General features: G+C 37.9%; 1 protein-coding gene across 1 annotated transcript in view; it reads left to right on the forward strand.

Annotated features, from left to right (window-relative positions):
• The window catches only part of CSMD1 (CUB and Sushi multiple domains 1), a 1056389-nt gene that overhangs the window by 309741 nt on the left and 719370 nt on the right, over window positions 1-27278 (forward strand). Inside the window, exon 3 of the mRNA XM_050972940.1 lies at window positions 17780-17892. Within this exon, the coding sequence (XP_050828897.1) occupies window positions 17780-17892 (113 nt within the window). The remainder of the gene's footprint in view (window positions 1-17779; window positions 17893-27278) is intronic.

Below are 27278 nucleotides of genomic sequence, written 5' to 3' on the forward strand. Positions count from 1 at the left end.
TTCATGGGAGTTGTTCAGAACAGATTAAAGTGTTAATGGTATAAAGTAATTTATCTGGATTGTAAAATAGAGCTTGATTTTAGCAGCACACTATAGATATATTGGTCATTTTCTATTTTTTGAGAGAATATTACACTATAATGTTAGAGGGGAGTATCAGAATGAGTACTGTCTACACTGAAAAATTAAAACCTTATAAGAGATTTTAAGTTCTTGAAGAGTGAGCAAATGAGGAATTTTTTGATGTGGCTTTTCAGTACACATATTAAAACAAAATCAAATCATTACACAAGAAGGAATAAAACTAAGCAGAGAAAGCACTCTTCTGGTGCTACTGTCTTGTGCTGTTGTTTAGAATATTCTGTGATTCCAAAACCTGTGAAGACTGGCATTTTATGCTTTACTAAATACACCTAAACTAACAACAGCTAGATGACTAATTCAGGAGTAAGGCTGGCATTCTAGAGAAACATACACGGCTCTTAGTTTTATGGTTTTAGTTTGTATCAGCAACTGTCAAATTGTTTCACAGGATAAAAGAAGACAAAACTCCATGTTGGGATGTATGAACCAGAAAATAGACTTCTGTGAGCAATGCAAAAGAAACCTTGATTTCCTTTTAGCGCTGGAAAGACCTTAGCTGGTGCACAGTATCCAGCTTTGGAGAGCTAACCTCAAATTCAGTATTTAGTATGTGTAGAGATGCTCATTTAAAAAACAAAAGTTGATCTTAGGTTCAAGGCCTTTGGGGAAAAAAGAATGTAGTGAAAACAATAGTAAAAACAAAACCAGGAAAGTTTTGCTTGGTGGGATTTAATTTCCATATATCATGTTTACTTGCTCTAATTCTTGTCTATGGAAAAATGTGGCAGCAAAGTAAGAAACTGTGCAAAATATATGATTGGAAAAAAATTTCCTTTCCTTTTTCTCCTCACTGTCCCTAGCTGTGATGATGGCAGTGTGAGTAGTGTCTAGTTTGCATTTTCTGCTTAGTGGTGAGAGGCACTCCTCAAACGGTGATCTTAACTGTTCTTTTTTATAATTTTGATTTCATGCTTTGGCTGGTTTTGCTTTTGGCAAGCTAGTCTTGAATTCTAATGCTTCATATTTATTTTGCACTTTACTTTCGTTCAGGCTAATCTTTTTCTAGGATGGTGTTACCTGCAGGATAAAATTTAAAGATCTTTCTAACAAGTGAGAGGTCAATCGATTGCATTTTTGCTACATATTAATAGTATATATGCTCTCTTCAGTAATATCATGTTTTTCAGCATGATATCTGTAACTATCCATTCTAAAAGAATGGAAATAACTATTATCATTAACAGTATTTTTAAAATCTAACCAGCCAATTATTCCTCTGAGTGAATATATGAATTATCCCGTATTTCACTCTCAACAAGGCAGCTGCCAAAGAAATTTCTTCTTCAGACTGTTGTTGTGGCTTAGGTTAATAGTCTGACCAAACTTGTCAGACTGATATGATATTCAGCATGGCATTTTCAACTGCTCTTCCTTCTGCTAAATTTTCAGTGTTACAAGAGTAATGTTTACTCAAAAAGCATGTGCTTGTTATGTAAATACTCCACAACACCAATATTGTTAGCCTAATGTAGAGGGATTGGCACCTCTCAGGAAAAAAAAATAGGGTGATCAGAGATTTAAGGGAGGATGACTTGAAGCAATGGCTTGAGAATATCACTGCAATTCAAGCAGAAGATGTCGATTCTGGCAGCTTGTGGCAGTACCAGCAAACTGTAGAATCCTTGGTTTAAAGTTTGAATTGGGTAGTGCTGTGTAGAATTGTGTAGAGAGTTATTTTATTTTCCTAAAAGGGAATTACTTTTGAATAGTAACACTAATGAAAAGTCCAATTTTTTTTTTCATAATTTACATCTCATATTCAATGTGACATTTTCCTTGTAGCTCTAGACTGCTGTGTCTCATCCTTTCAGTGGGTACCTCAGAGACAAGTTTGTGTCCATATCACATATTAACCATGGTTGATAACTTTAGCCTATATTTTTACTTCCCTTTCTCTGCTTCTCTTCAGAAAGATCATGCCCTTCTACCTCACAAATTTTAATGGCCTTTTGCTGAAGTCACTTAAGTTGTCAGTATTAGTGGGAGCTTTTTGATTTTTTTTAATTTTTTTTTGTATAGTTTAGGGGGTTTTTTGGGGGGGTGTGGTTTTGGGTTTTTTTTCCCTAGATTTCATTTTATTAGTCTTTTGAACTACTATTTGTCCGATTGGCTGTCTGTCTCTGTCGGACATGCGTAGGGTGGTTCGCGTTGGACGGTTCGCAGGCAGCCCGCGATGAACAGACGAGTCTGGACTCCTCTATAGTTCAGTCTTCAGGTTGTTTATTAAAGCTTATCTATAAGGTTTTTGTTCTGCCCAGCCGAGATCTGACCAGCAAGGCAGCCACAAGCACTCTCTGCCCCTTTAGGGCGGTCGCACATTCTTATACTGATAATTGCGTATGTGATATTTACAATTTTTCTCCAATACCCATCACCTTTATTAAACAGTGCACCTTTAGTATGAACCAATCTAAAATGCACACATCACAGAGAAGATGGATGACAAGAAGAAAGAGAAAAGCCACGAGGTCGGGCCTGAATCCTCCATCTTGCCTCCATTAGACCCCCCTGTACCAAAATCTTAAAACCTATATTCTATTCTATAAAAACACTTGCCCTACACCATTCAAACCTCTGAAACTTCCATACCCTCATGCTTTGACAGCACGACCCTTGAAGGGTCAAAATCAAGCCACCAGGTGCCTTTGGCTACATTCCAGGACTTCTGAGCCCCCCAAGGAGTCTCCCTGGGACTCAGAGCATCCGAGGTGATGCGCTGAGTTCCCACACTATTCCTCTCAACTAATTTTATCTGTGTAAAATTATTCAGGCAGTCTGGTCATCTTCCTCCAGAATCAATGAAATCCTAGGCAGTGATTAATTCTATCTGATAAGATGTCTGTCTTACTTTACCATACTTCTTACAATTTTTTTTCAGTTTAATTAATAAAATACTTCTCATAAGATTAGTCCAAGACTTGGAAAACACTGCTAGTAGCTTCCCTTGTCTGAAATTTCCCTTTCATGTAGTCAAATGATCAGGCAATTTATATCCACTGACTTATGAATTTCACCAGTATATCATGCATTGAGTAACTTTAAATTCTTTACTTCTCAAGCATCAGAAAGTGAATGTAAATTTAAGATGCTGTGACTGCAAATTATTCTGCATTATTCTGTTATGTCATTATTATTGTATGCATTATTCTTTTCAGTCATTAAATGAATGTCTTTCCTATATGAAGGACAGGGTTAGAATTACTCTGGAGTCTTTCATTGGGGGATCTTTTTCAATAGAAATTATACTGTTTTGTCAACATTTTATAAGCTTGCACTTAATTTAGTAAAATGTAGAAAAAAAAATTGTTCACAAGTACAATTTTTTTTTCTTAAAATGAAAAATATGCTATTATTGCAGCTGCTACCACCTGTACCAGAAGAGACATTTTTTCAGAAATTTTCTTCTGGGATGCAGGAGAGTTAAAACTGTGCAATTTTTCCTCATTATTTCTCAAAGACTTAAAAAAACCCAGTCATGGGTGAACAATGACATCCCACAAATTCTTCCTATCATTTAGAAGAAAGAAGAGGATTCTTTATTATATAAATTTTCATAGAACAGAAAAAAAAATCATCCCAAATACACATCTTGAGAGGAATCATACTCTTTCACCAAAGAGACTAGAAGGAGCAACTAAAAATTAAATGTAGCCATAAAGAACATATTAACATTGCTTTACATACCCCGAAAAAATATTTCCTTTTGTTTTACCTATCCTGCATAATATTTTGCATAAATAACAAAAATGTTCAATGAGAATCACAGTTATCACAGCAGTTGTTCTTTTTCATATGGTAACAAAACCAAAGCCACCTCCAGAATAGATGTTGACATTGAAGGAAAAGTGACTTATTTTGACAGGTGGAGTTTCAACATGGAATGGCAGATCCCAGATCAAAGGACACAAATAGCACAAAAATTTTTAATACTAACAAACATGGAAATAAAAGATCAAAGTGCTCTCATCTGTAGTACTGAATAACACAGTTCCATCAAGAAATCAATAAAGGATAGTTTTTTTGTTAGCCAACAGTACCAATAAAACTGCAGATCTGTAGCAGATATAGCTGGAACTTCATTAGGTTACTTAGTCCACACACCTCTTTCATTCTGTGATCAAATACAGGTTTCTAAGGACAGGAGGTTGAAAAATGGCAGACCAATAAAAGCAATCACTAGAGTCTGCTAGTAAGGAAGTATAATACCACACCACCGTCCCACCCTGCCCTTTTCCCAGCATTAAAATAAATGACAGCTCACTAAAGAAAAAACAAACAGACTGAGAAGGGAACTCAAATATTTTTATCATAGTACAGTATTATGGGAATTACAAAGGGGTAAGAGAGACAAAAAACTGCACCAAAGAAGTTAGGTGGGTCAATTCTCTACCTTTTTTTTTACATATTAAGTATCCCCTTTAACTTCATTAAATATTCCCTCCTATTTTGCTTTTCTTTTTGAATTTTATATTTGGAACTTCAATTCTCGTTTTTACTTGGTTGTTTGAAACAGGGATCCTGCATTTACATTGACACTTGACATCTGAGCAAACCTTATCTCTATAAACCATGATGGCTTTAAGAGCAATGGCAAGAAAGGCAGCATTTACAGTTGGTTCATGTTCCATCTTCTTGGTTGAAATTTGCACTTTTATTCTATTTCAGTAGCAGAAGGAATTGCCAATACTCTTACACAGTTTTCTCACTTGCCTTTCACACCCCCATATCATCTCAGTCCAGGCAGCCTTTTCCTCAAGAGGTATTTAAAAATTACAAACTTTTGTCATGCTGGTAAATCTGGCTAGGCTTCTTTCATAGCTGTTAGACAAACAGGTTGGTTTAGATGTTCATTCAATAAAGGAGTTGAATTCTGGAGACAGGCTTACTCCTTCATTTGCTGCATTCAGCTTAATTGAATCTGGAACATCAAAAGGAAGTTTAAAAAAATTCCAGAAAAAATTATTTCTTCATATGGTTCTCTATTTAGTAGTCTCGACTAACATTCCCTGTAATGTCTTCTCTGAGAATCTTTGTCAAATAAGCCAAATTCTCTGTATTTTAACCTTCTTTTCCCTTAAAACATGGCATTCCTTCCCACAGCTTTTTTTCTTCCTCATCTTTTTTTGAATAAACAGCATTCACTCACATCTTACATTTTTCTTAGTTGCAAGGATGGCTTTCCTGAAACTCATTATTTTGGTCTCAGTTGCTCTCTTGCTTTTTGTTCTGTCATCCATCCAGTTAGTAGTTACTGCTTTTTAGCTATTTCATACTTCTCTTCCTTGTGTCTCTACCACTCACTACTTGGGAGAGGTCAGAAAACTCCACATTAACACCTTGTCAGGGGAATGCCAAAGTACTGCTCATGCCAAGACTGTTCAAAAGGCGTGGGAAATCTTCTGCAGTGGTTTGGTATTAAAACCCTTCTCTAGCCACAAAAGGTATCAGAGGCTTGAGAAGCTGTCTCACCACAGACAACTTTTTCCACTTTAAAATTACAACAATTTGCAGAATTCAGCACTTTAATGAGAAAAACCTAAGTATTAAAAACTATTCTACATAAATACGACCCAGTAAAAATATAGATACACTCAAATAAAAATACAATTCTAAGCAACATGTTTAGCTAAAACACTTATTCAAATTAATAAGAATTTGAAAATTGAGATGGAAAACATAAAACTAAACACTTTAATAGTATTTCTTTTATCATTGGTTTCCTCCCTATGAAATAATGTTATATCTGCCCATTCCTTGTGGGCAAATATAACATTCTTTCACTTCTTCTTGTAGGTATTTCTGTGGAGCCTGTAGGCTTCCTGTAGGAACTGATATCAGGGTCCTGCAGAGTGCTTCAGTGTCCTGGTGATATCCAATAAATGTTAAAGGTAAACCCCTAAGATTATTGCCTGTGTCCAGATTTAAGATCCTGAAGCATCTGGACACACATGAGTAGTTAATGGCAGCTTCAGGCAGCTGCCACTGGACCATCTGCAGGAGTAAGTGACGTGTAATGAGCTAACAGAAAACGCAGAGCATTGCTGCTTTCCTGCAGAAGTTTAACGACAAAATTTGCCCAATATATACCTTGCTTCTGGAAACTATGCAATACCCATTGCTTGGGGCTAATGCACAAATATTATAATATAATAGTAAGGGAAATTTTGCTGAAATTGAAATTATGAGAAAAATAAAGGCTTTGCGTACACCAATGCACCATTTCTTTGGAAGAAGCACTTAGAATGAGAACATTTTAAACTAGCAAAATATGACTCACCTGAACACAGTTAGGGTAAGTCATCCATAAGAAACAATTTGTTCCAGACTAAAAATGATATTACTATAGATAATATAAATGAGGATCATAAGGCCTGAAACGATATATATGTAAGGATTAAAGGACAGGAGAACAAAATAAAATGTTCTGATAGGAGGAGCTCAAGCATCAAATTATGCATCCTAGGGCAAACCTCTACCGAGGTGACTTAAAATAAAAGCACAAAAAATGCTCAGAGAGAAAGATGAAATATCTCTCAATTAAGGTGTATTTCTAACTTGCTCGTGCAATGTGATTTTTCAGGATGAAGCTACCAAAGTTTTTTCACTATAAAATTTAACAAGAGATTGTTCTGCTTCATTACTTCTGAATTTGTTGAAGATCTGATTAGAGGGCACAGTGAAAAGGTGATACCATAGAGAGGGCACTTTGAAGGTAATCATTAAAATCTGTATGCATACTAGCAACTTGAGGTAGATCACAATAGGAAATCAGTTCACTAAATGACACCATATACTGCAGTAGAATATGTACAAGGGAGGAATATTCTGAAAATAAGTTGACATTTCAACATAAAGATTTTTGCTTTAAAAGTTAAGGAAAGAATCCTGGTTATGAAAGTCACAGCAGTCTGAGATTCATTAACTGCTATGTCAAAGAAAAACGATGGCAAAGGCCAGTATAGAAAAACAAAGATATTGAAAATGTGATAGTTAAATATTTTTAACATGGGTGAAAAAGTCAGCACAGATACAAAATTAAGGCCTTCAGTGTATACAAACAACTCCAGCTTTCACAGGTGCATCATGAACTTTCTTAAGTATTATAGATCTTTGCCATGGTATGTGATCCTTGTTACAGGGTAAGAAAGAAGCTGTCCCACTGCTTTTCCCTCCAGCCCCAGCCATGTACACCCTAAATGGATTCACTGGTGAAAGTCCACATCTCCCTGTCTTGATTGCCTACGTCAGAAATTCTTGTATGTGCAGTGCCTCCCTCTCTTTGACAGCCCACTCATGCTCTACATAAGAATTATGTTTAAATTTAAGCACTCAACTCTACAGATGACTTGTCTTCCTGAAGGTTTTGAATACTGAAAAAAATGTCCAAAGGAGATGACAAGTGACATAATGAAGAAAAATATGAATATATGATGCTTAATACAAAAAGTACAGAGTTAGCTCAAAGCACTCACATAATACTCAAAGATTTCCAGAATTGATCATTATTTCATATTAGTAGCAGCAACTGCTTCTTTTAAGTGCCACTTGAAACTATCAAAACTAGTTAGCTTCAAAGTATTTTTTTAAAAGTTAAATTTAGATAAAATGAACTTTATGACTCACTGAAATACCCACTAGATTTCTTTCTTAATAAAGGACAAACAAACCAAGCAGCAGTTTTGACAGGAGGTATTCAAGTAATAAATGATACATACTGTACTAAACTTTGAGTATGATGGGTAGAAGTAATAGACAGACTTCAAAGGTTTGCAAAGAAAAGGAGAATGTCTTAGCTCTTGGGAGTAAAAAAACATAGGAGCAGTAAGGTAATATAGTGAGCTTTGTGCAGATAGTCTAAAACTGTCAAAGCCTGACCCTTTTAAAATAGAGTTGTCAGAACAATTAACTTCAGGGAAAAAAACAAAGTCATAATGAGGTGACAGTGAAGGAAAATCCTTTCCTCAGTTCTGAAACAGGATACATTATTTTATTGAGTGACAAGTCTCATAGGGATGTATTTTTAATCTGTGTAACATAAAAATGCTCTGAGAGGAGTCTTTAGGCTGAGCAGGTACATAGTTTGGAAAGACTCAGAAGGTGAAGGAAAGGTGTCACATGATTGATCCAATAACTTTTGTGTTTGGAACTTCATCAGTTGTTCTTCCTTAAGCACAGCTTTTTGTCTTACAGTTATAAGAAACATTTACAGTAGAATTCCAAATGATCTGGACAATGCCTAAGTTTCCTTTGTCAAAAATGCATTGCTTAAATTAAGGCAATTGTACAGTATTTTAAGTTACTTTTGACTTTACATATTTAAATAAATCCATCCTAGTCCTCTAACTCTGTATTTGTCTATAAGTTGCAATGTACTTGAATTCCTAGAGTCCCAGAATTACAGAATACTTTGGGTTGGAAGGGTTTAAAGGTCATCTTGTCCAATGCCCCCTGCATTAGCTGTGACATCTTCAACTCTATCCCATTTCTCAGAGTACTAGCAACCTGAACTTGAATGTTTCTATGTTTTCAGGGATAAGGCACCGTCTCTCTGGGCAACTGTTCCACTGTTTCACAACCTCAAAATAAAAAACTTCTTCCTTGTATCTAGTTTAAATCTAACCCCCTGCTTAAGTTTAAAACCATAGCCCTATTGCAATGGGCCTTACCAGGAAGTCTGTCCCCACCTTTTTTATAAGCCCCTTTCAAGTACTGGATTGAAATAATTTGCATTGATGAACTGTGATCTGATTCTTCATAACTATTATAAAGATTTCAATCATTAGCATGTATTTTGTATTGAGCAATGAAAAAAAAAAAAGAAAGCCAGATCATCCAACCTGGGCAGAACAGATAATGAAAATCTGCAAAGCCATGTCAGTATTCCAAATTTTCCTGTGTATCATAAGCCATGATTGCAGCTTCACACATTTCTAGAAAAAAGTTCTGGGCACAAATATTCAGCCTTCCTTACAGAAGGAGTATTAAACACTATATACACTATTTATTGAATACACTCATATTTGGACAGTAGCATATTTTTTTTTTTTTTAGATATCTCCCTATTGCTGCTAAGGACAATTATGCTGTTTGTATCTATTCAAATATTTGCTAGTGTATTTTCTTTTGCCTTAAGGCCTTTGCCTAAAGTGGAACCACCAAAAAAGGCTGGAGTAGGGGATTTTTCAGCCGGCAATAATACTGTAATCCAATTTAAAAAAAAGTTAAAAGAAGCTCTAGAAATTGATATATTTCCCCCCTTCAGGCAATTTTTGCATGTTGCAGGGTTTCTAAAAAATTTGTTGTTATTCCATTTACGCTGACTTTGTGCCATGAGTTTTGTAGAGGTGCCATGGTATGCTAATCTAAAGTGAGCCTATAAAAGCTAGAGAAGTGGAAATGTGGGTAATCTTTCAGTTATTAGTATCTGTCCAGTAAAAAGAGTCCTCTTCACAGATTTTTCCCTAAATTTCACTTAGTAGAGAGACAAAATACAATTTGTTCTCCTTTGAAATAGTTTTGAGGGGTTGTGACTTCCAGTTTGTTTTTTTAGTTTTGGGGTGTTTTTTTCATTTGTGGTGGGATTTTTTTTCATTTTTTAAATTTTTTTGTGGTTCTGTTTGTTTGGTTTTTGAGTTTTTCTTCCAACTGAAAAATTCTGTACATTTTTCATTTCCAAACCACTCACAAGTGGGAATAAGAATATAATTTAAGCATTATGGATGTGCTGTAATTGATTTGTAGAACAAAGTTTCAAATAAAATTCAGCCTCCTTCATTCTGAAGTTGGAATAATGGTTTGTTGATGCAAAGTTGTTCCCAGTCTGATGTGGAACTCTCTCTAAAGCCTTCTGATGTAGGAAAGGCAAGCTGGCTTCACAAGTTATGCAAAATAACATATACCTACATACACTAATAGTACACACTTTCCAAAGAGATGACTGATGTGACATCCATATGTGAGAATAAACAGACATAACTCACATAATGAAACTTAAAATGATTAGTGCAAATGTTTTCTAAGAATGTATCTTAAACTGTTTGACAAAACACGGGTGACAAAATCCCTGAAAGATCATTGTTTTCCTGACTCAGTGTATAGTTATGTAGTCAATACCTGGAATACGTGACTTAAAAGTTTCAGCTATTTTTTCTCAAGCACAAAAAGTCATTAGCTTTATAGTGAGTGAAATAACTTACTTCTTTTTAAAGGCAAAACATTTTTTAGTTCTCTGGCAGTAATGGTTTATGGTATCACTTTGATTTTTGACACTCTACAGCACTGATTTGTTATTGTCCAGTTTTATCAAATATTAGCTGATAATTTCTTTCCATGTCATTTAGCACACAGACATTTGAAACCATTTACATGGCTGCATTTTGTGTACAGTAGGTAGAAATAGTAAGAAAATAGGAGGCACTTCTGCATGGCCATAGCACAGTGCTGTGGCCCACTGGTTCATTTGTTCAGCAGTCACCAGTCCTAGTGACTGCTGGGCACTTGAGTCATGAACCAGCTGTTTTCCTTGGTTGGTGACTGCAGCTGGGGGGGAAGTGCTGTGATTTCCCATTGGGCAAGTCCTCCTTCACATGAGTAACAACCCCTCTAGGCCCATTCTCCAGAAGCCAGTGCTCTGGGAGTTACTCTCTTCCCCACGTGGTTCCAGAGCCACTGGAACCTGCTGGTGGTCTCACCTTTGCCAGCAGCTGTACCTCCTGCAAGCCCCTGGCCCACTTCCCATGCCTGGGAGCTGCCATCTCTTCAGTTCCCCTCCCAGCTATGTGTTGGTTTGGCATTGGACAGGTCATGCCATGTGTTCCTGCTCCTTTAGGGTCTCCCTGAGCTGGTCACAGGCTGCTGTGCACCTCAGGGCTTCCCACAGCAGACGTGGACCTTTGCTGCCATGGCTCTTTGGTGGCACCTAGAGAAACCAACTGCTGTTCCTTGAGGTCAAATACATCAAAAGCATTCAGCTTGTAGCTTATTTCTACTTACTGAATGAACTTGGTGAGTTTGGGTAAAAAGGAACCTTCCTTTATGTCCTAGGGTGACTTTATGATGCTGATTTCTATCCCCATTCATCTCTTTAGCCCAGAAATAAGGTTTGCACTTTTAAGACTGATTCCAAGAGCAAAGCGGGGGAGAGAAGTGTGGAGTTAGTTTTCAGAAACTTCACTCACTCCTCCACATTCCTGTTCCTGGACTGTGTTGTCTGCAGCATGGATGAACAGTTAGAGAGAGCTCTCCTTTGCTGTTTGGTTTTTAGCTAGCTAAGGCAGAGAAGTTCCCTGGACTCTGGTTTTTTTGGAACTGTTCTAACCTGCACTGGCCTGAAAACCCAGAAGAACATTGGGAGCTCACACCTGTGGCTCACTGGGGCCTGGGACATGGCATCTTCCAGTGCAGGAGGGACTGATAAGAGACTGAGCAAGCCAAGTTACACCCCAAAACATAAACTTTTTGAATTGAACAGCTCTTCAGAACAGCGATAAGATTTATTTTTAATATTAATAATGTTTTATGCTTGTGAATACTTTGCTTGTTAAATAAATGGGGATTTTTTCACTTTTCTCCAAGGAAATATTTTCCTGAGCCAATTGGAAGAGGAGCCACTTGAATCTGTTTTCTAGTGGGACCCCTTTTGGAGTTTCCTCCCAAATTTGCCCTAAACCAGGACACTCTACTAGCAAAATAATAATGTTATAATTCCTGCCATTTATTTTTAGTTATCCTTGAACAATTTGCTGTCTTTATCTTCCACTTTTCTGTGACTTCAAGAAAAAATTTGAATCTGGGGCAGTGGGACTTAAAAGGAATTAAATACATATTTATCTTCTGTGAAAGAAAATCAATTATAAATTATAGATCTTGTACTAATCTTATAGTAGGTTCTTGTGCTATCTTTACATATGAGATGTGGTCTCAGGTTTTAAATCTCGACTTCCTTTAGGCAACAGAATGGATGTAAATTATTAAGATAAGGCTTCTGATTTCACATGTGGCAGGTAAAAGCCTGGTATTTTGGAATGGATGTGCTGATCTTTTGGCTTTAAGTACCATTTGGTGTCTTACCCTGTGGGTAACTCTTCTTATGGCTGACAGCCCGTGGCTTTGTAAAAGGTCATGTTGTGGATATGTGTCCCGTAAATGTGCTGTCATAGCGTGGCTGCTGTTCTCTGTGGAATAAGTGGAGTTACCACCTTCTTGTAAGTAACTGCTGTAGCTTCTCTTCTGTCCAGATATTCAGGTAGTTTAACCTGATTCTAATTATTAATTAATAGGATTACATAATAATTATTTGACTTTTTAATTAATGAATTGAGGCGCACTGAATTGCTCTCTGCTTGTATCAGAGAGGCTGTACAGGGTGCATGGGCTCAGGCTCCCAGGCAGGGGCTGCGGTGGCTCGGTGAGGGGAGCTGGGGCTGGCACAGCCGGGCACAGCCAGCTTCCAGCCAGGCACAGCCAGTTCCAGCCAGACACAGCCGGTTCCAGCCAGACACAGCCGGTTCCAGCTGGTTCCAGCCAGATCCAGCCGGATCCAACTGCCCGCCACAGGGCCTGGCTGAGCCATGGCTGGGTGGGGGCACTTCAGGAAACACATGTAAGAAAGGAGAGAAAGCTCCACCGAGAAAAAGAGGGGAAGAACAAGTGAGAGAAAGAGCTGTGAGACCTCCAAGGTGTGAGAAGGAGGGGGAGGAGGTGCCACAGGCGCTGGAGCAGAGATTCCCCTGCGGCCTCCAGAAGAGGCCGTGGTGGAGCAAGAGGAGGATGTTTCCTGAAGAAACCACAGCCTGTGGCAAGCCCATGCTGTACCAAGGTAAAACTGTGAGGTGGCAGAAGCTGTGAATGAGCCCCAGCCCCATTCCCTACACTGGCTAAGGGAAGAGGTGGAGGAGTTGGGAAGAAAGGGAAAAAGTTGAGCCTGGGGAGAAAGGGTTTTGATTAATCTATTTTTGTTTCTCAGAGTCCAAACATATTTTAATTGGTGATAAAATAAACTAATTTTCCCCAAGTCCAATCGATTTGGCTCCTGACAATAATTAGTAATTTATCTCCTTGTATGTGATCTCCTGACCAAGGAACATTTCTGGCTTATTTTCTCCTTCCCTTCTGTTGATCAGGGTTAGTAAGTGCTGTGGTGTGACAGCACAATGCCAGACACCCGTGGAAGTCCTTTGCTTACCCTCTCCTGCTACCTCCTTGAGCAGAGGAGAGGGAAAAAAAATGAGCTGAGATAGAGTGGTTTTTTCTCCCAATCCTTAAGGGAGAGGCATGCTAAAATTTAAAGGTACAAAATAAATTTAGTATTAATGGAGTCAAAGGAGGATAATGAGAAGTAAACTAAGCCTTTAAAGCACCTTTTTCTCACCCCCAGCCCCTCCGTTCTTCCCACTGACAGCACAAGGAGACAGAATGTGGGGGTTTTGGTCAGTTTGTCAGTCAAGATGTTCTGCTCACCCAGGGAGAGAAGTCTTTTTCCTGTTATGCTGTGGGATCCCTCCCATGGGCAAACAGTTATTCCAAAACTCTTCTAGCATGGGTCACTCATCCACAGGGTGCAGTCTTTTAAGGATAGGCTGCTCCAGTTTGGAAGCAAGGGTTCTCTCTCTGGAAGCAGGGGCTCTCTCTCCCTATTCAGGTCTCCAACTAGATGAAAGCTTTTTCTGACATGCACCACCTCTGGCATGAGCACTTTTCCTACAGGCTGAGAGTGGATTTCTGCATTCCCTTTAGACTTCATGCATTACATGGGAACAGTTTGTTTTACCGTAGTCCTCACTATGGCTTGGAGAAGAATTTTGGCTCCAATGCTATAAAGCTTTTCCCCCTCCTTTTTTCCCACTAACCTTGGTGTCGCCATGTTTCCCTTCACATCTTCCTCCTCTTCTCTGACCGGGAGAAAAACTGCTGCTTGTAGGTACCATTGTTAATAAGTTCCACTAATTTAAAGATTTTTGAAAAATCTCACAGAGTCGAGAGGTCCATGTTGTCTAAGTTCTGCATCAGGGAATCACTTGTCATGCTTCTGCTGCTGGCCAGGCGGCCCCACCACCATTGTGTGGGCAGCGGTGGCCACGGTGGTGCTGGCACTATTTAACACCTCTCTTCATATGGGGCACTGGGAAGGGGAAGCTGCCACCACTGCTGCCCCTGCCCTTTCACCTGCAGCACGGCTGGCTAGGGGTGGCCAGGCAGGCAAGACATAGATGCACCTGGGTAATCTAATGAAGTTTTCTGTTAAAGACTTTTCTGTAAACCTTTTTTGAATTAGTGAAATTTAAAGTTCTCGATAAAATACATTTCAAGTTGACGTACTTGAAGTTTCCTCACATATTTGCCTTTCCTATAGTTACAACCCACTCCAGAGGATGAGGGTAACCCAGCTTCTTATTAATAGAAACCTTGGGGGAGGTTAGAGTTAAGCAAAACTGAATGACTGGTGTTTGTATGTGTAGGGTTTATTTTAGAACAATTGCGTGGCAAAGGAAAGCAGGTGTGTGGCCCTTTTGGTTGTTATTATCTTTAGTAACACAGCAATGTAAAAGCATAAAATAAACACTTTAGAAAAATGTATACAGAAAAGAAAGAGAGAAGGAGAGGATCAGAGTAGAAAGATACCACTGCCCATGGATCCGGCAATGAGACTTGATTGTCTGTGTCTTGGTCAGAGTCATGGTGGCCATCTTGGTCTGTTGCAGGTGGGGGAAGCCCATAAAGCACAAGCTCAGTGGGTTAACTTCAGCTTTAGGTGGAAAGCCCAGGTACTACTCCTGGGGATGGGCATTTTATACTCTAGGAGCACAGCTGGTCTTTCACAGTCCTCTGGTGGAAGCCCCCAGAACTGAGTCTGGGCATGCTTCTGGAGGCAGGGGTTTACGACACCTTCCAAGACATTGCCTCTCATGTCAGCATGGTTGGGCCAGTTATGCCCCATCTGAAGGGACGAATACCTTTAGACCTACATGTTAACATCCCCTCTGAATGTAAATTTCTCATGCTTTCCTCAGCAAAGGTAGATGGGGACAGTTTTAGAACTGAGCCAGTTGTGAAACAGGAAGACATTAATGGTAAAGAGCACTGCCCTGCCTCTGCAGGCTCTGCTTCTTACCTGCCTTCTCCCTTACCTGGCTCAAAACCCAGCACACATATAACTCCTTGTCCCCCTTGGGTGGGTGGGTGTGCAAACCTGGCCTTGCAAAGCACCATACTGCCTCCACAAATGGCAAGAATGTTTTAAGTCATTAACCGTTAACATTCCAATCTCTAACACCTGTAAGTCTGAAAAACATTTAAGTTCACTGAGTTCGGCTATAAAAGAACTTATTTGTCTTCCTTTAATGTGAATTGCAATGTCAGCCTAAAGAATGATCTTCTGGTATTTCAAGGAGGATGCTATAGAAAAAATATATTTGGCTCCTTGGAATCCATATTGTAGGAGTGACACATAACAGACTCAAAGCAGGTTGGTGTAGAAATCATACCAATAACTCAGGATGTCCGCTCACAGCTGAGATAAGTTCATTTATATGAACCAAATCCAGACCAAGTAGAGAAAACAGGAATGAGAAAGCAAAAGCTTTGTAGTTCTGCACTGATGCAATTTTTTTTTTTTGTCTTTCTACTGCAGGGTCTTTTTTTAGTTCTCCCATCCAGTGTGAAATGTTGAGGCTAGATGCCTCTGACTCAAGCTGATTTCCTTTCTTCCTCTACAATGCATGCTAGTTTCCTGTTATTTAGCAAGAAATGTCAGATGCAGGAAATATTTGTAGTGCTATCCAAAAAAACTCCAAAGCCCATCCCTTAAAACAGGAACTCTTTGAATCACTTCTCAAAGAGGAACGAGACATATAAGTAAGATCAGAGAATACATACCTAAGTTAAATATGAGCTGTCAGAGAGTACACTCCAGATGTAGGGCAAAAGAGATAACCACTCTACTTTATCAAATAGAACAAGAGGCACATTTCCCTAAAAACTGCAATGTCTAGTGAAGGTGAGAGAACATACAAAAACATGAACATGAGATGTGGCAAGCCTTATGGTAGTTCTGCAATTTGAAGACTGAGGGGAAAATCAACCTGGTTATTTCTGGAATTGGAGTAAATGAGGTGGAAAAGAATAGGAATGTTAGTTTGACAAGTACACAGAAGATAAAAAGATTAGAGCAAACAGCTAATTACCATATGGGAGAAAATGTTGTTTAAAATGAAGGGAAGAAATTGTAGAAAGCTTTTTGCTGACTTATGTTGCCTTGACTGTATGCCTTTATCTGTATTTAAAAGTCTTACTCTGATCTCTGACTGTTCTATTTGCTTTCCAAAGCTCAAAATTGGCAAGAGATGGGGAACCACCTGACTGGCACAACTGAAGCATGGAGTTCCTTCTATGTGTTTTTATACATGAAAGAGGTCTTTAATAAACATAATTTTGCAAAGAACATCTAGTTCAGCGAGACTACTCTATTAGTATATTGCTTACAGTCATTTCTCTTCCATAGTTCTGGATGCCAATTAATGAAATATAACTTAATTGTACCATAAATTTCAAGGACAAGATGGTTTTTTTGGGTTTTTTTTTTTTTTTTTTTTTTTTTTTTTTTTTTTAAAAACATGAATTGTCTTAACCACCTAGATCTTAAAAAAAGGCCTTTTAGGTGTTTTTTAGGTGTTTGTTTATTTGGGTTGTTAATAATCTTTTTCAATGTCTGAGAAGCTCTTTCAGTGTGAAATTTGAACAAGAGCTGGTTTTCTGGCAGGGTAGGGTTATCAGATACATACTCAATCACATATCCCTATTGCACAATACAGAAATTAACCAGTGATCAGCTAAGCCACCAGTATAATTTTGTTTTTTTGGGACAGTAATGGTGTCTTATATCTTACTTATGAGCAATTAATCATTAAAAAACCATGTCACTAGTATCAGCCAGGTCTAACAAATTGTGTTTAGTGATGTTTCAATAAAGGGTCTAAACATTTTTCTTCAATCAATTTTACCCTCAAAAACATCCAGATTTTGGGAAGTTATCTTATAAGCAATATTGCAATGTAATTATAGCTTATCCAAAATCCCATTTTGTATGTAAAGGTAAGACTACCAGTAAGAGGAGACATGTAAAGTAATTTTTTCTGAAGCTCTTAAATGGAATTGTGGTGGTTTGTTTGTTTTCTAGTCAGTCAATATTTACCACACTGTGCATATGACACCCATGGTTTTCTGAAGCAGCACCTGGAGGATAGACAGGATAGTCTAAGCTACGTCAAATCATAGGAAATATCTCTGAGTGAGTCAAGACCTGTGTATCTACTTCTAGGTGTCCTCAATTTACCTGTCTTCATCTTAAAATGAGTCCTAACAAACAAACAAACAAACAACAACAACAAAAAAAGTCTCCAGTAGGTCTTTCTTTCATTGTTTTCTGGACAGCACATAGATGTGTTACCATAGGAAAGTTTTAAAGTCAAGGACACGTTTGAAATTTTGCAGTGGATGTTTAGAGATGCATCAGGGTAAAGCCCCATAATGTGTTTGCAATTCAGATGTAAAAACATTCTGTTTATCATAATGCTCATCAGATCTACTGATGGGCTTTATTATAAAAAGTATTAGTAATTTGTGCCTTTTTATTGCACAGGTTATCTGGATTTCAGCTTCCATCATCTATTGTGAGCACAGGATCTATCCTCACCCTCTGTTTCACCACAGATTTTGCTGTCAGTGCCCAAGGCTTCAAAGCTATCTATGAAGGTAAGAACTCCTCTTACTGGGTGTTCACTGTACTTAATACATGTTTTTCATGTTAAAATGTGATGTTTCAATTCTGTTTGGGATTTGAGTAATTGGCTGGTATTGCATTAACTGTGGGGTTTGTTTTGTAGCAAATTTAAAATGCTACATTATCATAAACATAGTTTTGAATTTTAAATTTGATTTAAACTGATACTGCAATTTCTGATGGGATTTTTCAATGAAATTTGTCAGGTCTCCAAAGCTGGATTCAGAGATGGATTCACTCAAATGGTTTTCTTTTTATTTCCTAAATTATTTTTTTGGAAGCATCTTTAAGCAATGTCTAACTTAAGCAGTGTAATGATAAAAATCAGCGGAGATATGGATCCTAAATGGTCTTGAAAATGAATCAATAATCTTCTTGTTGTGAAAAATTAAAAAAGATGACAACAAAAATATATGTATATATATATAAAATTAAAACCAAAAAAGCAGTTGAAACTTACTCTGTGGAAGGTGTTAGACTGCAGTGAAAACTCAGTTCTTGTTAGAAAGGCTAAGCATTTCTTGTGTCTACCAAGAATTATACTCATTAAACTGGAATGATACCTTTTGTGCAGCTCAAAGTATCAAGGAAATGATTTTATGAGAACTGCAGCCTTTGTTGGGGAAAATTAACAGGTACAGTCATATTAAGTCACCTGCTTGTTGGATTGTAAGGGTGTTTTGGGTGTAATTCAGGATTGTTTTCAAACTGAGTGTGTGGTGTTGCATTGGTTGTTTTCCAAACACACTCTCTGTGTTTGGATATTTTTATGGTATTTTTAAAATTTATTCATGGAAAATGCAGTGCTTCTAATACTGAAAGTTGTAGAAGGCTCATTTTCAGACTACTTTTCAAACTTCAAGTGATTTTTTCTATGGTTTCATAGATCTAATCCTTGACTGAGAATGTTTATTCTGAAAAATTTGCCTACAATCAGTTAAGTGTCTGAAATGTTTTTATGATGCAGTTGATGTGGAACTGAAGGTGGAAAGTAGTACGGTTTGATGGTAGCTCTTTACTAAGAAGAGAACTTGCAAGTGTGTAAATCCATTACATTGCTCACCACTTTAGAGAAAGTCACAGTACCTTAGAGACCACAGGTACCTTCAGGTGCTTGGTGAGCCTTGATCACATTTTTCTAGGACTGTTCAAACTTTACCTTCCTGTCTTGACAGTGACAAAATGTACTCCCTATTGATATATATCTTTCTTTCATATCTCATTAATGTTCTGAAATGATAGTGTTTTTAAAGTCTCTTCTTGAATTCAATATGCATATTGAGGGGATTACATAGGTGTGAAAGATGCGAAAGACAGGGACGCAAAGGAGGTGTCATGAGTAGCTCAAACTTCTCTGTTTTGAGATTTTTCTCTTTGGGTGGGTAGCTCACAGTATGTCTCTCTTTGGTAGCTATTCCCCCCTTCCTTTGTCTCTCAAAGCCTTAGAATCTGGTAAGTCAGATAATCAGTCTCTTATTTTTTAACTAATATGGGGGCTGTGAGAAGACTTAGTTTCATTGCCATAGCCTTTATAAGCTTTACAAGGTAAATTGAAAAGGAACATAAGAAATCATGAACACATCAGGAACTGTTTTTTGTTGCCTCAATAGGAAGCTGCTTTCTACATACCTCTATTATTCTCTCCTATGAGATGCATGCGACAGCATATTTCATTCTTTTATGCAATCTGAACAGTTTGTTTTTTGTATTGAAGAGCACAGTGAAAAAGGCTAAAGGACATCTCTTGACTGTCAACTTAGGAACACATGCATGGAGCTACAGGCTGTAATATAATGACACTTCCTGCTGGCCTACTTTCTTGTAAAAACCCCAGCAGGAAGAGCTGTAATTAACAGTGACAGACAGCACCACTTTCTGGTTAAACAACACTGCCCCCTTTCAGATTTAGGGCTGTAAACCTGGCATTGTCAGTGAACTTTAAATTGATGTCAAAATGTGACATCCAGCTCTGGAAAAAGTGGTGAATGTCACTCAAGTGACAGCATTTTGCTCTAGAGACAGGGAGTGGGTACTGATGGTTCTAGAAGGAATTGTGGCAGTGAAGGGTTAGGTGTTTTTTTGTGAAGGCTTGGAGTGATTTCTGCTGCAACGGTCAGCTGATTTGCCCCATAGTTTAAGAACTTCCATAACTGTTCCCTAGACAGTTTTTAATTGTGACAGCTTCTGGCTTCTGTGTCATAAGTGATTTTAAGACAGGTATTCAGTTCCTCTAGGACAGGGGAATACAGACCAGATATTACCAGTCAGTGGAAGTTTTTATAATCACTCTGCCAGCTACACATCCCTGGCTACTTTGCTTTCCTAAACTGTATGCCTATCCCTGGTTTTGGCCAGCTCTTTCATTCTTCTCTTGAGTAAGTGAACTACTGTTCAACTGTGGAAGCAAGGGGAGCATTGAAGTGCTACTGAATGCTGTCGCCAGCTGAGAGTTTGGATATTATGGGTTCGGGATGCAGAGTTTGAAAAACTCAGTAGGGCACTAAACCAGGAAACAAGGCAAGTGAACTGCTTCAATGGTGATCAAATGGTCTCTGAAGATATACCCATACTTGGTATCCCTAGCAGAGAGAGAACATTACATCCTCATCCCTGGACTAAGATTCTGACCTGTGCCTTAAACTTAGTATATCCTTCATTTATGAGCTCAGTTCCTGTGCAGCAATGACATAACTGGATCTTTTGTGTTTTTAAAATGTAGAAATAAGAATGAAGCTAGTGAAACCACATTATGGCACTGTAAGTATGACCTTTGAATATTGCTGGTATTTACATGGCTTAGCCTGCTGTCAACCATATACCATGTGGATATTAACAGTAACTAAACCAGATCTTTGCGGCAGTAGACCTGAGAGTTTAATGGCACTGATGCAGTTGGGCAGTTACTGAATTCTTAGGCTGGAATGTAGATTTCTTTACTGGATTGTTGTAGCGCATTTTCTTTGTTCGGCAGGTTCACTGCTTAGTTTGTGGTTTTGTTTAACTTGTGGTTTTGTAATCCCCCTGTGTTGTCCTCCCCCTGTCTTTGGAGTGGCACAGGCTCCTCATTTTGTATCTTGTGTTTCTAAAATTAGGCATACTTCCTCATTGTTATTCAGTTTAGTTAGATGTCAATCTTTTTGTTTGTCACTCAGCCACTCCCTACCAAGTTTTAATACCCAGTCTTCCCTGTTGTCAATCTCTTTTATCCATGCCTCCCACTGCGTATCAGTCCTCCTCTGAACCTGCCCTCTCTTCTGGAAAATTCCCTGTCTATCCTGTGTCTTTTAGAACCCCATTGGTTTACCCAAGCCATGTCCTTCCCTGTTGTTTCCTTATTGGTTCAAGTGTGAAATGTCCCACCTTCAGCCCCTACCCAGCCATACCCCTATTGGCTCGCTACCCTAAACCCCTCCTCCCGAGAGATGTTGGAAACACTCTTGTTCGCCCACAGTCTTGGTCTTGCATGCTGGTCATGAAATAAAGCCACCCCAGCTTCACCCCAAGACCCATGCTGCTGCCTTTTTTGTTCCTGCTCCAAACCACTGCTGGTAGCTGGGCTCTGCGGCGCTTGTGAGGGGGATCTGTTGCACCCCATTGTCATTGTCACCTGGCCGGTGCATGGTCAGCACCGCGGTACTGGTTCTTTCTTTCAACAGATTTGTATGTGTGGTTCTGAGATTTTTAACTAATAATTCTTTAATTTTTTTTCTCAGTGATCACATCTGCTGTCTAAGTTCTGGTACTTGAACTGTTCTTATTTTCTAGAAATAAAATAATCTGTGGAAGATCCAAACATCTGATTATATCAGTAAAAAGGACTATGAACTTCAGAAGTAGTAAATTCAGTTTATAGCTTCAGTCAGCTTAAACCATTAAATAATTTATCGACCCTTACAATCACTGTTTAATATATAAACATAATTTTTTAGCAATGGAATTTGAGAATTGAGAGATAGTTCTTCTTTCCTCTTTAATATGTGTTTGTTCTTTATAATTGCAGTGGAATCATAGGAAATAGCTTTAGGCTTTGCAGGGACTGCAGAAGGAGAAAACAAAGTACATGGACATGGGCAATTTTACTTAATTCCCTGGTAAAATCAGTTTTATTCCTACTTTTCTAGAATGAAGTTAACAAACCATTTTTAAAAAGGTTCTTTGAGGGCTACATACAGAATTAAAAAATCAGCATTGCTGTATCATTATAGTAGTTTTCTTTGGAAAGTCAGAAGTATTCCTCCCATACAGAAAACTTGCTTGTATTTGGCAATAGAGACAAATGCTCTTTAAGTTACAGCAGTATCTGAACTGCTATGCATATTTATAATTTGATAGAGTTTCTTTTATTAAAGTACTGTGGCCTACTATTCAGAGAATCCAGCTGTCAAGTGGAAAAATGTAGTGAAAGTACAAAGCTCATTTCGCAGTGTGTTCCTAGTCATCAACATAATATGAACCATCATGGAGTTTAGTTTATATTTGCATACACTAGCGTCTATTACTAAACATTAAGATTCCCTCTAAAGCTAACAATGCTTGGTTATTTTTAAGGGCTAGTTTTGGTTGATTTGTTTTTTGGTTTGGGTTTGTTTTTTTGGTCTAGTGGGGTTTTTGTTTGTTTTGTTTTCTTTGGGGGCTTGGTTTTTTTTTGTTTATTGGGGTTTTTTTTGTATGTGTGGGTGTATGAGATAGCTTTTGTTGTTTCTAACCATATTTTGTAGCGTAGAATTGGTGAACAGTGTTTAAACAACATTCCAGATGTACTGGACTTGGTGTTTGTTCATACCTTGCCTTGACCTCTGTTCTTCAGAAGCAGCTGTTCCTTGCCAGACAATAAAGCTGGAAGAAAGTCCTTCTGTTCTACTTGCCTGCAGGCCATATTTCCTTTTTTCTTTTGTTCTGTGATTTCTCAAAGCTTTCTGCTCACACCCAGCATTAACATTTATACTGTCAGTCACCTCATCCTCCCTTATGCACCTTCCCAAAGCTTCTTTTTAAATCCCTTTTGACATCAACAGCAGAAAGCAGTGATGCACTTCCATGCTGTACAGCCTTTGAAGAAATTTTCTGGTTTTTTCACCTCTATCAGGTCTTGTTCTTCTTGAGTATTTGTTCTGTGGTGGGGATTGTTTTGTTTTGGTTGGTTTTTATTTTGTGTTTGGTGGTTTATGTTTGGTTTGATTTTGGTTGTTGTTGTGTTTTGTTTTTCTTCTTTTTTTTTTTTTAAAGTTCGATAGTTTTGGCGATGTAAATAAACAAAACAAAAAAAAAAAAGAAACATTTCCCCCTACCATCTTAGTATGATTCTGTGAGTTTGCCAAGGCAATTTTCCCAACACTGTGACTTTTTCCAGTTAACATGGATTCCGATGAAGATAATGGACTTCTGGACTCAAACTAACATTTTTTTGGGTTTTGCTTGTTTCCCTCTGTCAAGTACCAGAATACCTTTTCTGTACTCAATTTTAAGAGAAAAATTTTCCTTGTCATTTGTTCAGTGCTTGAACTGCTTGCTGCTTGTTGTTCATGATTCTGGTAAATGGCTTTGTAGTTCTCTCAACAAACTCTGATACCATGATGAGAGTAGTTAATTCTGGGAACGGATGAATAATCCAATGAATAATCTGAGGCAAATATTTCAAGTTCTCAGTAGGAAGAAAAATTGGCAAGAAAATACCAACTTTATGCAACTCGTACGCATAATGATTCCTGCTATTCAGTGTGAGATGAGTAGTCTCCTGAATCTTCAACCATTGCGAGTTAATCTCTGTGGTTTAGTCATGGGTGCTCTTTTATCTATTAGACCATATTTAATTTTGATAGAATCATAGAAGATTGGAAGAAATTGTAAAAATCATCTATCTCAAAACCTTTACCACCAGCATGGGCAAAGAACCCTTCCGTTAGCAAATTCAATCATTGGAACAATTTTGATTGTTCCAGTGATATGAAACTGTGAATGACTTGTGAACATCAGTGGATTAGTACATCCAGCTCAGAAAAGCTCCAAAAAGATTCTAATGTGTATCTAATGATGAAAATGAGAGTTAAGCAGTTTGTTCTATATTCTCTTATGCGCGTTTTGGGAAGGATTCTGTTTGTCACTCCCAAACCTGTAAATATTTTCTATTCTGCTGTGGTTTTTGGAGACAAAAGCAGTGTAAATACTATGAGTTTAATATTTTAAATGTTAAAGGCACTAACTGCCTTTTTCTTAGCTTCTCTTTGGCCAGAAAACTTAAGTAACATTTATGCTGTTGTAAAAGCTGCTGTTGTTATAAATGCAATATTGACATTTTTGCCTTTTTTTTTTCTGTCAGTGTCATTTGCCATAAGACATTTTAATAGGCTGATATATTTCTATTTTTAGTTAAATATATCTTGCTATTTTGGTAATTTGCTCTTTTCAAACTGAGATGTTTGTTGAACCTTTTATCAATATGTGTTGGTATATGCAATGATAAAGTAAACAAAAAACTTTAAATAGTGAAAGCAGGGACTAAAAAAGGACCTTTTTTAAAGGCTGAAATTTGTACTTGTACCTATCTAGAGTGAAAGTGATTGTTTTCTGAGAATGAATTTGGATATAGATTTCCTTTGTCAACTGCAGTCCTTACAAAGGAAAATGTTTGGGGCTTTTTTCTTTCTTTAGAAACTTTTCTTTAAAATAACATATTTTTTGTAGTTGAATGACTGTTAATGATGACATACAGGAAAGAAATCATAATGCAGTTTAAAAAAAATCCTGATATTTCATGTATCACACCATGCCATAATTAGTAGCAGCAAAATCTCAGGGCAGAAGAGGTCTAGCAGGGCTATGAACCTGTTCTGTGAGACCTCCGCTACCTAATCTAGAATAGTGATTTAGATATGAAAAGATTTTTAACAGTATCGAATAAAGAAAATTATTTTTAAATCTACATAAATTCAGAAAATTCTGGAAAATGAAATACTGTGTTTGTGAGGAGAGATAAGTAAATATTCTGCTTGTGTTCTGAAGTGTATGAATGGTTTAAAGAAGTGAAATTCCTTTCAATTAAATGCTGAATTTCAGCAATATGCAAAGGACCAGGAGTAAGAAATGTGGAATGTTATTTCCTTAAAATGTACAGGGGCAGAAATTTCCCAATAAAAGGTTCTAGGAAATTCTTTCCTAGAAAAAAATACACTGAACTGAAAATTCTGACAGAATAGACCCTATTTGAATTGTCTAAAAAAATTAAATGTTGTAGCTGTCATTATCGATCTGTGAACTTTGTATCTAAAAGAAGAATGACTTTTATGTTATATTATGACCATTATGTCAGTCAATTTGTAAGGTATGTCAGCTGTGTTCTGCTTTCCAGCTTTCACACAGGCTAGGTCTTTCCAGCTCGATCCTTAATGAGAGAAAGGCATCCTTCCTGTGGCTGGTAGCCCTTGAAAAAGTAATTACATGTTTTAGGATAAGTTCTTGGGACTGTCTTTTTGGCTGCCTCTGATTCTAGAAGGGATTATTTTGTGCCTTCTGGTGACTTATTGATCCATGTAAGAGCTGCAGTGATTTTTGTCCCTGGTATGTAAATCAGTAACAAACACCCTGTTGTTGGTTTGTACCTTGTAATGATTTGGTGGACTTGTAGCCTCCCTCCAAATATTCTTATTTTTGGTACTATTTGAGATCATGAAGCCAAAAGGAAAATATTTTGGTAAAAGTGGGCTTACTAGAGAGAAGTATTGAGTCAGTCCTCTGCTACTATGACATGGCAGTCCTAAACCAGAGCAGCACGTTCTAGCATGGAAAACAGAAGTGGAAAGTCATTGTAGTAACAGGATTGCTTCTCTTTCTGTGTAGCCTAAAGAACTTACTACAGTGGTTTCGTGCCACTGCTATATCCTGAGAGATGATCATCCCAACTGTGCTGATATTAATGTCGCGTTTCATGTTCTTTTGTTACCCCATTCAGAGGGTCCCATGATGAGGGAAGAGATGACAAAGTTGACTCCATGTATCAGAAGGCTTGATTTATTATTATATGTTATATAAGATATAAAAACTATACTAAAAGAATAGAGAGAAGGATTTCACCACTAAGCTATGCTAAGAATAGAAAAGGAATGTGTCCTCCCAGCCCGAGATGGCCGGACAGGTGTTCTGTGATAGGCTCTTAATTGGAAACAGTTTGATGGGGCCAATCACAGACCTTCCCGTTGCACTCCACAGCAGCAGATAAGAATTGTTTACAGTTTGTTCCTGAGGCCTCTCAGCTCTCAGGAGAGGAAAAATCCTAAGTAAAGGATTTTTCATAAAACATGTCGGCAACATTCTTTCTTGTCTCTCTTCATTGATGTGTGTTTGTATGACTAATATTAACTTGTGAAAAACACTTCGAGAGTTTTTTGAAATGTGACAATTATCTAAGTGCAGTCATTGCCTCATCTGAATGAGTATTAAGGTTATTGTTGGGATTTAGCCCCAGGGGGCAGCTGAGCACCACTCAGACACTGGCTCACCAGTCCCACAGTGGAATGCAGGAGACAATTGGAAGGGTCAAAGTGAAAAAATGCATGGGTTGAGATAAAGACAGTGTAATAGTTAAAGCAAAAGCTGCATGTGCAAGCAAAACAAAATAGGGATTTCATTCACTGCTTCCTCTTAGTAGGCAGGTGTCCAGACATCTCCACAAATGCAGAGTTCCATCATGTCAGTGATGAAGACAAATGCCATCTCTCCAACCATCCCTGAGCAATGGCAGCCCTAGCCAGACTCCAACCCTGCCCGGTGGATTGCCGAGCATGACACCATATGGTATAGAATAACCCTTTGGTCAGCTGGGGTCAGCTCTCCCATCTGCGTTCCCTCCCAACATCTTGTGCACTTCCAGCCTAGTCGTTGTCAGGACAGAAAAGCCTGACACTGTGTAAGCTCTGCCCAGCAATTTCTGAAACCTCCCTGTGTTATAAAAACTGTTTTCATCACAATTTCAAAAATCCATTCTATCTTCTATGTAGAAATTTAATTCTGTCATAGCTGGAACCAGGACAAATGTGCAGTGTGATCTAAAAATCCCATAGATCAGTGTTGTAGGTAGCTTAAACAAAGAACCCCCCAAAAAAAAAAAAAAAAAAACCCAAAGTAAGCAAACCCCCCTCCTACTGAATAGAAAGAAATTAGCTTTGCCTCTCCTGCTCAAAATGCTCTAGTCCTTCTATCTGGACTTGAATTTTTTTAAGTTAAAATATGTTCTCTTGAAGTTGAAATAGTTTGATAAATACACATGATCAAAACTTCCATAATTCTAAAATTTTGTTGGATTTTTTTTTTAAATTACTCTTTACAAGGAATTTAAGGAATTTTTTTCTTCTCCAAGTGCTTTTCT

This window comes from Serinus canaria, chromosome 3 (assembly GCF_022539315.1).
Source record: "Serinus canaria isolate serCan28SL12 chromosome 3, serCan2020, whole genome shotgun sequence".
NCBI lineage: Eukaryota > Metazoa > Chordata > Aves > Passeriformes > Fringillidae > Serinus > Serinus canaria.